This window comes from Nycticebus coucang, chromosome 18 (genome assembly GCF_027406575.1).
Source record: "Nycticebus coucang isolate mNycCou1 chromosome 18, mNycCou1.pri, whole genome shotgun sequence".
In the NCBI taxonomy this organism is placed as follows: Eukaryota; Metazoa; Chordata; class Mammalia; order Primates; family Lorisidae; genus Nycticebus; species Nycticebus coucang.
In genome coordinates this window covers 28,304,357-28,317,290 of record NC_069797.1, presented here as the reverse complement: position 1 = coordinate 28,317,290, position 12,934 = coordinate 28,304,357, and the positions used below count along the sequence as shown (strand labels likewise).

Genomic DNA, 12,934 nt, shown 5'->3' with positions numbered 1-12,934 from the left:
TCCTCCATTTGCTAATTTTTTTTTTTAAGCAGAGTCTCATTCTGTCACCCTGGGTAGAACGCATGGTGTAATAGCTCACAGCAACCTCAAACTCCTGGTTCAAGCAATTCTCCTGCCTCAGCCTCCTGAGTAGCTGGGACTACAATTAGTTGCCTGCAACAACACTCTGCTTGTTTTTTCTATTTTTAGTAGAGATGGGCTCAGGCTGGTCTTGAACTCCTAAGTTCAAGCAATCCACCCACCTTGGTCTGCCAGAGTGCTAGGATTACAGGTGCGAGCCACCATGCCTGGCCCCAACTAGCACTTTCAATATATACTTGCTGAGGCTTGAAGTAAAGTCGTTGATGAACTACATCTTGTGAGATCACATGCAAAGAATGACCAGAGCCATTGAGATGACAGGAATACAGGGGGTGGACTGCTGAACCTTGGCTGATATTAGAACAAAGCCAGTGGTTACCTGAGCATTGCCAGGCAGCTAGGGAGGGGGTACCAGTACTTATAAGAAAAATAAATTTGCAAGCTGTTTCCATGAAAATCAAGCTTTCTATCTTCCTTTCTATCTCAAGCTTGGAAGACGAATTATGTCTTACCCACTAGAGGGACTCAAGTTCTGTTTTAAAAACCAAATGACACCACTATATTTAAAATGTATTCCTTTAAAGCAAAAACTTATTTTTTTAATTTGCTTTTCCTCCAAAACTTTCTAAATAGTTATTTTTTTTAAAAAATGACTCTTGGCTAAGACCATATATATTACAGACACTGTTTTAAGAGACAGATTTATCCTTGCTGACAAAATGTATCAAAGCCTTAAAAACTGGCTGGGCACAGTGGCTCACCCCTATAATCCTAGCACTCTGGGAGTCTGAGGCGGGTGAATCGCCTAAGCTCGCGAGCTCGAGACAAGCCTGAGTAAAATCAAAACCCCGTCTTTACTAAAAATGGAAAAACTCAGGCAAGAGGATCGCTTGAGCCCAAGAGTTGGAGGTTGCTGTGAGCTATAAGGCCGCAGCACTGTACTCAGGGAGACAGCTGGAGACTCTGTCTCAAAAATAAAAACAAAAACAAACCTTAAAAACTTAAGACAATGCTAAAGTCAGGGGCAAAATGAGCAAGTGAGTATAGTGAGGAAAAATAACTCAGAAAAAATACCTAGTCAGGTTTGAAGATCTTTTCCTGCAAAAAGGAACCTGGTAACTGTGCTACTGATAATTCCAGTTCTCCCTGGCAAAACTGACAGGGCATGTGCACTTACAGAGTAACTGGCAATGAGGCCTTCCAAGAACTAACCAGCAGCCCCATGCCGTGTACATACACAACACAATAGCTAGTAGAGCCAGTTTAGTGTATGTTAGAAAACAAAGAAATATCAGAAATATTTCTAAAAAATAATCTATATTTTCTCTTTATGCCAAAAATTAACTAATAAAAAAAAGAAGTTAAAAAATGCTAGAAAACAAGCTTAGAAAAAAGAAAAGGACCAAAAACAAAGGGTGTGTGTGTGTAAAAGAACCTGCTCTTCAGAAATGCAGGGACTCTAAGACCTGTCTGAACGTGAACTTAATTATGTTTCAGACAAGATGAGACAAATTCATACTGACACTGAGACAGTTACTACTCAACCACCCAGCATAAGAAACATAATTTCTACAGTCTACTGAGAGTCTAACACTTTATATATTCTTTCTCCAAAATTAAGAATAGACTCTTCATCATTTATGAGAAATTAACAGAGAAAACACACCCTCACTAAACCTGACAAGAGCTCAATCAGGGATTTACTTTCAAAGTTTGGAGCAAGTCAAAAAAAACAAAATAGACAATTACTCTGCTATCTCAGGACCAAAACAAAAATTTCTCCATCTCAGCCATGGTTCCTTCACCTTGCACCTTGGCCCCAGTTTTCTATAGACAATGGTCAATCAAATGAATTATTTTAATACACACATACACAATTTCAGGATTGCTTTGTGTGTTTTTTGGAGATTTTTGAGACTAAGTCTCATTATATTGCTCTCAGTAGAGTGCTGAGACGTCATAGCTCAAAGCAACTTCAAACTCCTGGGGTCAACTGATTCTCTGGTCTCAGCCTCATGAATAGCTGGGACTACAGGTGCCCACCACAATGCCCAGCTATTTTTAGAGACAGGGTCTTGCTCTTGCTTAGGCTGCTTTCAAACCTGTGAGCTCAGGCAATCCACCCATCTCAGCCTCCCAAAGTGCTGGGATTACAGGCATCACGTGACCACCGTGCTTGGTCCTCAGGATTTTTTTTGGAGACAGAGTCTCATTATGTTGCTCTGGGTATAACGCCGTGGTGTCATAGCTCATGGTAACCTCAAATTCTTGGGTTTAAGCAATTCTCTTGCCTCAGCCTCCCAAGCAGCTGGGACTACAGGCGCCAGTCACAACACCCAGCTATTTTTGTTGTTGTTGTTGTAGTTGTTTAGCTGGTCTGGGCCGGGTTTGAACCTTCCACCCTCGGTGTATGTGGCTGGCACTATAACCACTGTGCTACTAGCACCGAGCCCAGGATTGTTTTGAATATAGTTTTACTTTACTATAGAAATTAGTCACTCAAGAGACAGACGATTTACACTGTAGAAATTCTCAAGCCAGATTTTTAAATTATTAAAGATTAACTTAAGCATACAGCAATTGTTCCAGTATCCCTTTTGTCTATAAAGAAAAATTCTTAGTGGGTAGGGCTACAGAAAACTACAAGATTAGGTCTTAAGAAATTAATAGTTAGGCTCCTCGCCTGTAGCTCAGCGGCTAGGGGGCCAGCCACATACACTGGAGCTGGCGGGTTTGAACCCAGCCCAGGCCTGCCAAACGACAATGACAAGTACAACCAAAAAATAGCCAGGCATTGTGGAGGGCACCTATATTCCCAGCTACTTGGGAGACTGAGGCAAGAGAATTGCTTAAGCCCAAGAGTTGGAGGTTGCTGTGAGCTGTGACGCCATGGCACTCTACCAAGGGTGACATAGTTAGACTCTTATCTCAAAAAACAAAAGAAAGAAAGAAATTAGTAGTTAAATTCAACCCAATAAGTTCTTGGTATCAGGTGATTTTACACCCTGCCACAAACACTAGTAAATAGAAGCTGTGTTTTCTCCCAATTGAAATGATTTTATTTTGATAATCACAAACCACCACAAATATTTTAGAGTGCTACATTCAAACTGTCATAATCCTGTTTAGCAAAGTATACATAAGTAATCCATCATTTTAAAGTCTACTGAAAGAAAAAAAAGACAACCCTCAATCATTTACATTTATAATATGAAAAAAGTCTGTTGAGAAGTTGCAGGTCTCACAGGGAATACAGGTCTATATCTTTTCAATTACAGTATTTCATGAATGATATAAGGGAGGAGGTTCAAGTGTTATTTAGTAGCATTATTTAAAACACATTAGAAGGAAGCTATAAACAGGCAAAAAATAGTTCTTGGACAGGCGTGGTAACTCAGCCCTATAGTCCCAGCACTCTGGGAGGCCGAGGCAGGTGGACTGCCTGAGCTCAGGAGTTCAAGACCAGCCTGAGCAAGAGCAAGACCCCATCTTTACTAAAAATAGCAAAACTAAAAAGAAAACAAAAGAGAAAATACCATTGTGGTGGGCACCTGTAGTCCCAGCTACTCAGGAGGCTGAGGCAAGAGTATCTCTTGAGCCCGAGAGTTTGAGGTTGCTGTGAATTATGATTCCTTGGCACTCTACCCAGGGTGACTGGGAGAGGATCTGTCTCAAAAAAAAAAAAAAAAAGTTCTTAAATTTTAAAAGATACATTACCTAGCAGAGGTATCTACAAACTTAAATCCTCACTTTAATTTCTAGATCTCAAGCGGTACAATCAGTCAGGAAACTACTTCCAATGAAGCCACAGTTTGCATGAAATCATACGTTCTTCTTAGTATCTATCCCCCAGAAGAGAACAAGAGGGTCACTTGCCTGAAATCTACACAGCATGAAGTCACACCCTGCTCCTGTAGAAGAGCAGCTTCTAGAATGCCCACAAGGTGAAAAGGATGCTCTTGGCCACTGCACTGGGGCCTGCCCACCCTTTGAATGGCTACTGTTCTAAGTCCTCTAGAAGTCTGTGGAATGCCTGTGGGCTGGTATTCAGCATAGGCCACCACTACTGGGAGAAACAGAGTCTAGGAGCCAACAATGACACCTAGCAGACAGGACAGTTAGACTATTTCACCAAGATTGCCTCATTCAAACGTGTATCCACTCTTGCCATTAAGTAGACTGAATATATTGTTGCCTAAGAGTACAGATTCCTTATTAACCAACCCACTTGGACATTCTCTTTTTTTTGTTGAGACAGAGTCTCACTTTGTCATCCTCGGTAAACTGTGGCGGTGTCATAGCTCACAGCAACCTCTAACTCTTGGTCTTAGCCTCTCGAGTAGATGGGACTATAGGCACCTGCCACAACAACTGTGATCCTTTTGCCTCAGTTTTTCTACTTTTAGTAGACATCATGAAATACTCGCTTTTGCTCAGGCTTGTCTCCAACTCATGAGATCAAGCAATCCACCTGCCTAGGCTTCACAGAGTGCTAGGATTACAGGCGTGAGCCACCATGCCCAGCCTGTTTTTGTTTTTGAGACAGTCTCACTCTCTTGCCCTGGGTAGAGTGCCATGCCAGCATAGCTCACAAAAATCTCAAAGTCTTGGGCTCAAGTGATTCTCTTGCCTCAGCCTCCTGAGTAGCTGGGACTATAGACACCTGCCACAAAGCCTGGCTATTTTTAAGAGATGGGTCTTGCTCTTGCTCAGGCTGGTCTCAAAACTCATGAGCTCAAGCAATCCATCCGCCTTGCCCTCCCAGACTGCTGGGATTACAGGCGTGAGCCACTACCCTGTTCTCTCTCTCTCTCTTTTTTTTTTTTTTTGTAGAGACAGAGTCTCACTGTACCGCCCTCGGGTAGAGTGCCGTGGCGTCACACGGCTCACAGCAACCTCCAACTCTTGGGCTTACGCGATTCTCTTGCCTCAGCCTCCCAAGCAGCTGGGACTACAGGCGCCCACAACAACGCCCGGCTATCTCTTTTTTTTTATATATGGAGTCTTGCTATGCTGCCCAGGCTGTTCTTGAAATCCTGGGTTCAAATAATCTTCCTACCTCATTCCCAAGTAGCTAAGACTAAAGGCATGTGCCATGTGTGCAGGAGATTTTTGAATGAGAGATATCAATGGACAACTAATGAAGTTAAGTGAAAAACCTATAGATAGCTGGGTGCAGAAGCTCACACCTATAACCTTAGCACTTTAGGAGGTCAAGGGGGGAGGACTGGTTGAGACCAGGAGATCAAGACCATCGTGTACAACGTAGTGAGGCTCGTCTCTACATAAAAATAATAAAAAGAGAAATAGCTTTTTAATTTTATCACAGATAGGGGTCTTGCCATATCACCTCGGTTGGTCTTGAACTCCTGAGTACAAGTGATCCTCCTGTCTAAGCTTCCTGAGTAGCTGGGATTACAGGCATGGGGATAGCCACTTATATTTTATCTCTAAAAAGAAAAGAATACTAATCCCTAGCTCTGCTGAAAAAGCCTAGAAACAAAGAATAGCATCCAGATAAATATCCTTCTTTTTTTGCAGTTTTTGTCCAGGGCTGGGTTTGAACCCACCACCTCCGACATATGGGGCCGGCGCCCTACTCCTTTGAGCCACAGGTGCCGTCCCCAGATAAATATCTTAAATACCATTTTCTAGAAAACAAAACCAGAGCTACGTAGAGAAATAGCTGATTCCAGATCTGGGATAGGGAAAAACATGAACTTGGAAGAATCTGTAATATGAAACAAAGAAGCTCTCAAAGACTATAATAAATATTTATAAAAAAGATTCAGGAGCCAATATGAATAAATTTCCCATAACCAAAGATGGGACATAATCTATATGTCAATGAAAAAAATAATGGCAATGAACTGAAAAATATCAGATAGCTTTAAATCCACAAGTTCAGAACACTCTCCAAACAAAAACAAATTACTCTCTTTGACCATTTTTATTAGCTGTAAGGAACCACCAACTCACTATTATTACAAATGGAAAATAAAGCAAAAGAATTGAGCAATGGGTATGGTGACTCGCACCTGTAATCCCAGCTACTCATGAGGCTGAGGTGAGAGGATCACTTGAACCCAATAGTTGAAGACCAGCCTGGGCAATCTCTACAAAAAGACCCCATATTTACAAAAAGAAAAAAGGAAAAAAAAGAGAGAGGGAGAAAACCAAGCATTTATCTTGCCTTTACTAGATAAGCTATATCTCAAGGTAACCAAATAATTGACAAAGGGAAGTTTCTCTTTAAGGAAGTACTTCAGCTAATAAATGAAGGCAGAACTACAGGGTTAGAATACCATTTTGCAACTCTATAAATGAATTAATGGATCTAGCCAGGTGCAGTGGTATGCAACTGTAATTCCAGCTACCAGGTAGGCTGAGACAGGAGGATTCTTTTCTTTTTTTTTTGAAGGTTTCAAATGTACTTTATTTCAATAATGCCATATTTTAATGGGTACACAGTGCTTTTACTTGGCATCAATTATGAGTTGGTCCTGAAACAATCCAGTATTACACCAGCTGGGATGATTACTGATCTCTCCATTCCTTTGGGGTGACTCTGCCAACAGGGAACAGGTTCCATTCTATGCCAATTTGTGTCACTGCATATGTCCATACAGCAATACAGAAAGTGGCTCCACTAGCTAATACAGCGTTACCATATTTATCATGAAAATCAGGTGTTCGTTTCTGGTGGCTCGCCCTTGCCATTGTTTGCTGAATGTATCGAACTTGGAGATGACTTAGTGCGTTCTTGGCCAAGAAAAACATCGTGAAGTTGAAAATGGAACTGCAGCAATTCTAGGTGATGGTTCGGTGCAAATTGACTTCAGATCCCCTTGCAAAAACCCGAGACAGGAGGATTCTTTGAGACCAGAAGATAAGTCCAGCCTGAACAATGTAAATGAGATTGCATCTCAAAAAAAAAAAAAACAAAGTTGTTTTTTTTTAAAGAAAAAAAAATTAGGCTCGGTGACTGTAGCTCAGCAGCTAGGGTGCCAGCCACATACACCGGGGCTGGCGGGTTGGAATCCAGCCTGGGCCTGCCAACAACAATGACAACTGTAATCAAAAAATAGCCAGGCATTGTGGCGGGCGCCTGTAGTCCCAGGTACTTGGGAGGCTGAGGCAAGAGAATAGCTTAAGCCCAAGAGTTTGAGGTTGTTGTGAGTTGTGACACCACGGCCCTCTACCCAGGGCATAGCTTAAGACTCTGTTACAAAAAGAAAAAACAAACAAACAAACAAAAAAAATCAATGGATCTAGGTAATAATCATCAATGACTGCTCCTATCACAAAGACACACATTCCTGTACAATGTGCCTCCAGGTGATAGTAAATACCACATACCACCTAAACAGCAGTATTGCTCCCACTCACCAAGGGAAAAAAAAACAAAAATCAACCCTGTATCTGATCAAGCTTCTAGATGTAGCTACCAATTTACAGGAAATACGGGGTCTCAGGAACCCGTTAACACCATAGAGGTGAACTCAGAAAAGTCCAGATGTAAAATAACTCTACTGGGGGCTTGGCACATATAGCTCAAGCAGCTAAGGCGCCAGCCACATACACTGGAGCTGGCAGGTTCAAATCCAGCCCAGGTCTGCCAAACAACCATGACAAATATAACCAAAAAATAGCCATGCGTTATTGCGGGAGCCTGTAGTCCCAGCTACTTAGGAGGCTAATGCCAGAGAATGGCTTAAGCCCAAGAGTTTGGTGTTGCTATGAGCAGTGACATCACAGCACTCTATTGAGGGCAACAGTGAGACTTTGTCTCAAAAAACAAACAAACAAACAATTCTATTGGGCAATTATCCCAGTGTCATCAAGATATAAACCACAAGGGAAGGAAAGAGAAAGAGAAAGGGAAAAGGGGGGGGGGGTGTGGAACACTACAAAGTAAAAGAAATTCAAAGAACAAGCCAACCAACTACACTGCATAAAATTATAGGTGGCGCCTGTGGCTCAGTGAGTAGGGCACTGGCCTCATATACTGAAGGTGGTGGGTTCGAACCTGACCAGAGCCAAACTGCAACAAGAAAATGGCTGGGCATTGTTGTGGGCACCTGTGGTCCCAGCTACTCGGAAGGCTGAGAAAAGAGAATCACCTGGGCCCAAGAGCTGGAGGTTGCTGTGAGCTGTGACGACACAGAACTCTACGGATGGTGATAAAGTAAGACTCTATTGTCTCTACAAAGACAAAAAAAAAAAAAGATGCTAGTTTGAGGGCAGCGCCTATGGCTCAGTGAGTAGGGCGCCGGCCCCCTATTCCGAGGGTGGCCGGTTTGAACTCTGCCCTGGCCAAACTGCAAGAAAAAAATAGCCAGGCATTGTGGTGGGCACCTATGGTCCCAGTTACTCGGGAGGCTGAGGCAAGAGGATCAGCTAAGCCCAAGTGCTGGAGGTTGATATGAGTTGTGACATCACAGCACTCTACTGAGGGCGACAAAGTCAGACTCTGTCTCAAAAACAAACAAACAAACAAAAAGATGCTAGTTTGATCAAGCTTTGATCAACTATATAGTGACATGAAGGAATTACCATTAATTTTTTTCTTGAGACAGAGTCTCACTATATTGCCTTCGGTAGAGTGCCGTGCCATCACTGCTTACAGCAACCTCAAACTCTTAGGCTCAAACGATTCTCTTGCCTCAGCCTCCCAAATAGCTGGACTACACACACCCACCACAACGTCCAGCTGTTTTTAGAGCCAGGGTCTTGTTCTGGCTCAGGCTGGTCTTGAACTCATGAGCTCAAGCAATCCATCCGCCTCGGCCTCCCAGTGTTGGAATGACAGGCATGAGCCACTGTTCCCAGCCCTTACTATTAATTATTTTACATTGTGGTATTCTACATTGTGGTAGGTTTTTTGATGGTTTCGAAAAAAGAATATTTACCTATTAGAGACTAATATGAAAATAGTCATGGATAAAATAATATATTGACTGAGATTTGCTTCAGAATAATGAGGGCAGTGACAGAGGGTACAGGCAGTATAGGTGAAACAGGAACCACCATGAATGGTCAATAACTGAATCAGGTGATATGTAAATGGGAGTTCCCTGTACTCTACCTTTTTTTTTTTTTTGAGAGAGTCTCACTATGTCGCCCTTGGTAGAATGCCGTGGCATCACAGCTCACAGCAACCTCACTCTTGGGCTTAAATGATTCTCTTGCCTCAGCCTCCCAAGTAGCTGGGACTATAGGCGCCCACCACAATACCCGGCTATTTTTGTTGTGGTTGTCATTGCTGTTTAGCTGGCCGGGGTTGGGCTTGAGCCTGCCACCCTTGGTGTATGTGGCTGGCGCCATAACCACTGTGCTATGAGCGCCGAGCCTGTATTCTACCATTTTAGAAATTTGAAATTATTCACATAAAAAGTTTTCCTTAAAAGTTCCTTGAAGCTAAATGCAGTGGCTCATGTCTATAACCCCAGTGCTTTGGGAGGCCAAAGAGGAAGGACTGCTGGAGGCTAGGAGTTTGAGATAAGCCTCGGCATCGAAGCCAGACACCCATCTCCACAAGAAAGTTGTTACTATAATAATTATTATTATTTTATTTTTTGAGACAGAGCCTCAAGCTGTCGCCCCGGGTAGAGTGCCATGGCATCACAGTTCACAGCAACCTCCAACTCCTGTGCTCAAGGGATTCTCCTGCCTCCAGCCCCCAAGCAGCTACAGGTGCTCACCACAACGCCCGGCTATTTATTTGGTTGCAGCCGTCATTGTTGTTTGGTGGGCCCAGGCTGGATTCGAACCCGCCAGCTCAGGTGTATGTGGCTAGGGCCTTAGCCGCTTGAGCCATAGGTGCCAAGCCTATTACTATTATTTTTTAAGATAGAGTCTCATTTTGTTACACTAGGTAGAGTGCTGTGGCATCATGGCATAGCAACCTCAAACTCTTGGGCTTCAGAGATTCTCTTGCCTCAGCCTCCCAAGTAGCTGGGACAACAGGTGCCTGCCACAACACCCGGCTAGTTTTTCTATTTGTAGAGATGAGGTCTTGCTCTTGCTCAGGCTGGTCTCGAACTTCTGAGCTTAAGCAATCCACCTGCCTTCTCCCCCCACCCTTGGTGTATGAGGCCAGCGCCCTACTCACTGAGCCACAGGCGCCGCCCCTTTATTTCATTTTAAAGAGTCACATGTGGCTAGCAGCTACCATACTGGACAGCACAGATCAAGAGGCTATGAAAGCAACCACTATGGGAAACAGAATCTACTAAAATATGTTTTCTCTAGGGAGAGGGACAGGATGAAGAGGTAGAGACAAGACTGGTATGTTGTACAGGTTGGTGTTGAACTTCTGGCCTCAAGCAATCTTCCTACCAAAGTGTAGGATTACAGGTGCCAGCCATGGTGTGCGGACTCAGCAGACTGTCTTTTAAATAAACCAGTATATTCACACTCAAGGGAAGATCATCTCCTTAACGTAATCACTTTGAAACATTATTTATTATAATACTTTAAGAAGCCTTGTAATAGTTATAATGGCTTCTAGCTATTAAAAAAATAAGAAATCTAGCTCGGCGCCTGTAGCTTAAGCGGCTAAGGCGCCAGCCACATATACCTGAGCTGGCGGGTTTGAATCCAGCCCGGGCCTGCCAGACAACAATGACAGCTGCAACCAAAAAATAGCAGGGCGTTGTGGCAGGCGCCTGTAATCCCAGCTACGTGGGAGGCGGAGGCAGGAGAATCACTTGAACCCAGGAGATGGAGGTTGCTGTGAGTTTGAGGCTCTGCCTCAAAGTAAATAAATAAATAAATAAACAAACAAACAAATCAAACCCACTTTCAAAGTGCAAAGATATTCCATCTCAGATAACATTCCAAATAAGCTGTGTGCTCTGAAAGCAATTTTAACAAAATTCCATGCTCCAAAGGAGAGTTCTTAAACAAATTAGAAACGAAAAACAAAATAAAATGCCTACAAATGTACTATTTATTTAATCCTGTAATATGCATTTTGGGGAATAAAAAGAGTAAAACTAAATTAAAAAAAAAATAACCTATTTTTTATAGTTTATAGAAACAAGCTTTTTGTCATATTCTATAGAAATATCAATGAAGGCCAAGCATGGTGGCTCATGCCTGCAGTGCTAGCACTCTGGGAGGCTGAGGCAGGAGGATAGCTCAAGCTCAGGAGTTCAAGACCACCCTGAGCATGATCTACGATCCATCTCTAAGGAAAATAGAAAAATTAGCTGGGTGTGGTGGTGGTAGTCCCAGCTACTTGGGAGGCTGCGGCAAGGAGATTGCTCAAGCCAAGAGTCTGAGGTTGCTGTGAACGAGGGCAACAGAGTGAAATTGTCTCAAAAAAAAAGAAAGAAAAGACAAGACAAAAAAAGAAATAAGAATGGAACTAAATGACAAATATAGGGCATCTTCTGACAAGGCCAATTTGACTCAATGTTAAATTATTTTACATTAAAAGAAAAAGAAACATTCTAGAATAGAATACAAAATTCAAATGGATTTAAAGCGAAAAGAGGAAGCTTTGTAAGCACAGGGTGCTTTCTGGAAACATCCTTCTTGCCACCTTGATGCCCAGGGGTTTGTCAGTAACTGTTTTCTGTTATAGTTGATACTTTGTTGGAAAAGTGAAAGAATTGCTATACCACAGCATTTACTTCTTCATTTTCATTCATTCAACAATTATTATTTCCCAGCTGCTCGGGAGGCTGAGGCAAGAGAATCGCGTAAGCCCAGGAGCTGGAGGTTGCTGTGAGCCGTGTGACGCCACGGCACTCTACCGAGGGCAGTAAGTGAGACTCTGTCTCTACAAAAAAAAAAAAAAAAACAATTATTATTTGAGGGCCTCTGGGTCAGGTACTATGCTAGGGTGATGTTACATAAAAGATACAACAATGAGAGTAGGGCAAAATATAATAGTGATCAGAAGAGAAGGATCACTGAGGCCAGCTTAGAAGAGTCAGGACAGGGTAAACAGGAGATAGTGTCAAAACTAAGACATGATGGACGAAGAATCTGATGGGCAGAGGGGGAAATCTCTAGACAGAGGGATCAGAGTGGGATCTATTGAAGCATCAAATACATGAGTAGGCAGGAAGAAATGGTGGGAAATGATAATGCAATATACAATATAATACACAATGTATTTTCCTCACCACTTCCAACAGTTTCTCATTTGGCTTATTAGGCCTCCAGGATCCAGCTTGACTTTCCCTTTCATCCTAATCACTCCCTGTTTTCCTGACTATACTGTACAATCTATTTTCCTAACCAGGCACTGAGTTATTAATAACTACATTCAATCCTCAAAACAACCTCATGTGACAGGTACTAGTATTATCCTCCCTTTTACAAATGAGGAAACTAAAACTTAGAGAAGTTAAATAACCTGTTTAACATAAAGGCAGAAAGGGGCCAGCTCACAAAGGAGTTTCTGACATGCTATGCAATGTATTTTGGTGTTAATACACTGTGTCAGAGCCAAACAAAATACCAATACAAAGTATGTCACACAGAAGTTTACATAGAGTACAGGTGACTGAAAAAGGTTAAGTACAAGTCTAGAGGGAGAGAATTATATGGGCTGAATGGTTAAGAAAGCTTTATGCAGAAGGTGCAATCAGGCTAGGTTACAGAGGAGGGAACTCAGAGGAAAGGACCAGGCAGAGAACGAGCTGTGAGCAAAGGTTATACAAAATCAGCTCTGACTTTGGCACCACTGGAAGACAGGGCAGGCTAGTATGGTAGAAGACAGTACAGTCAGGAAAATAGGGAGTGATTAGAATGGAAGGGAAAGTTAAGGCTGGATCCAGGAGGCCCAGTGAGCCAAGTGAGAAGCTGTTGGTAGCCACTCAGAGGAGTTTCTGAG

General features: G+C 42.6%; 2 protein-coding genes across 3 annotated transcripts in view; both read right to left on the bottom strand.

Moving 5' to 3' along the window:
- Positions 1-12,934, bottom strand: part of METTL16 (methyltransferase 16, N6-methyladenosine) — a 92,897-nt gene that overhangs the window by 6,695 nt on the left and 73,268 nt on the right. The gene's annotated exons all lie outside the window — the stretch shown is intronic.
- On the bottom strand, positions 6,505-6,973 carry LOC128569883 (cytochrome c oxidase subunit 7B, mitochondrial-like). The gene has a single exon (XM_053568533.1). The coding sequence runs from the start codon at positions 6,859-6,861 to the stop codon at positions 6,619-6,621; it is 243 nt and encodes an 80-aa protein (XP_053424508.1). The 5' UTR covers positions 6,862-6,973; the 3' UTR covers positions 6,505-6,618.

What these genes read in the sequence shown, in the direction of transcription:
- LOC128569883 (XM_053568533.1), bottom strand. Translation starts at nt 6,861, where the DNA reads ATGTTTTTCTTGGCCAAGAACGCACTAAGTCATCTCCAAGTTCGATAC.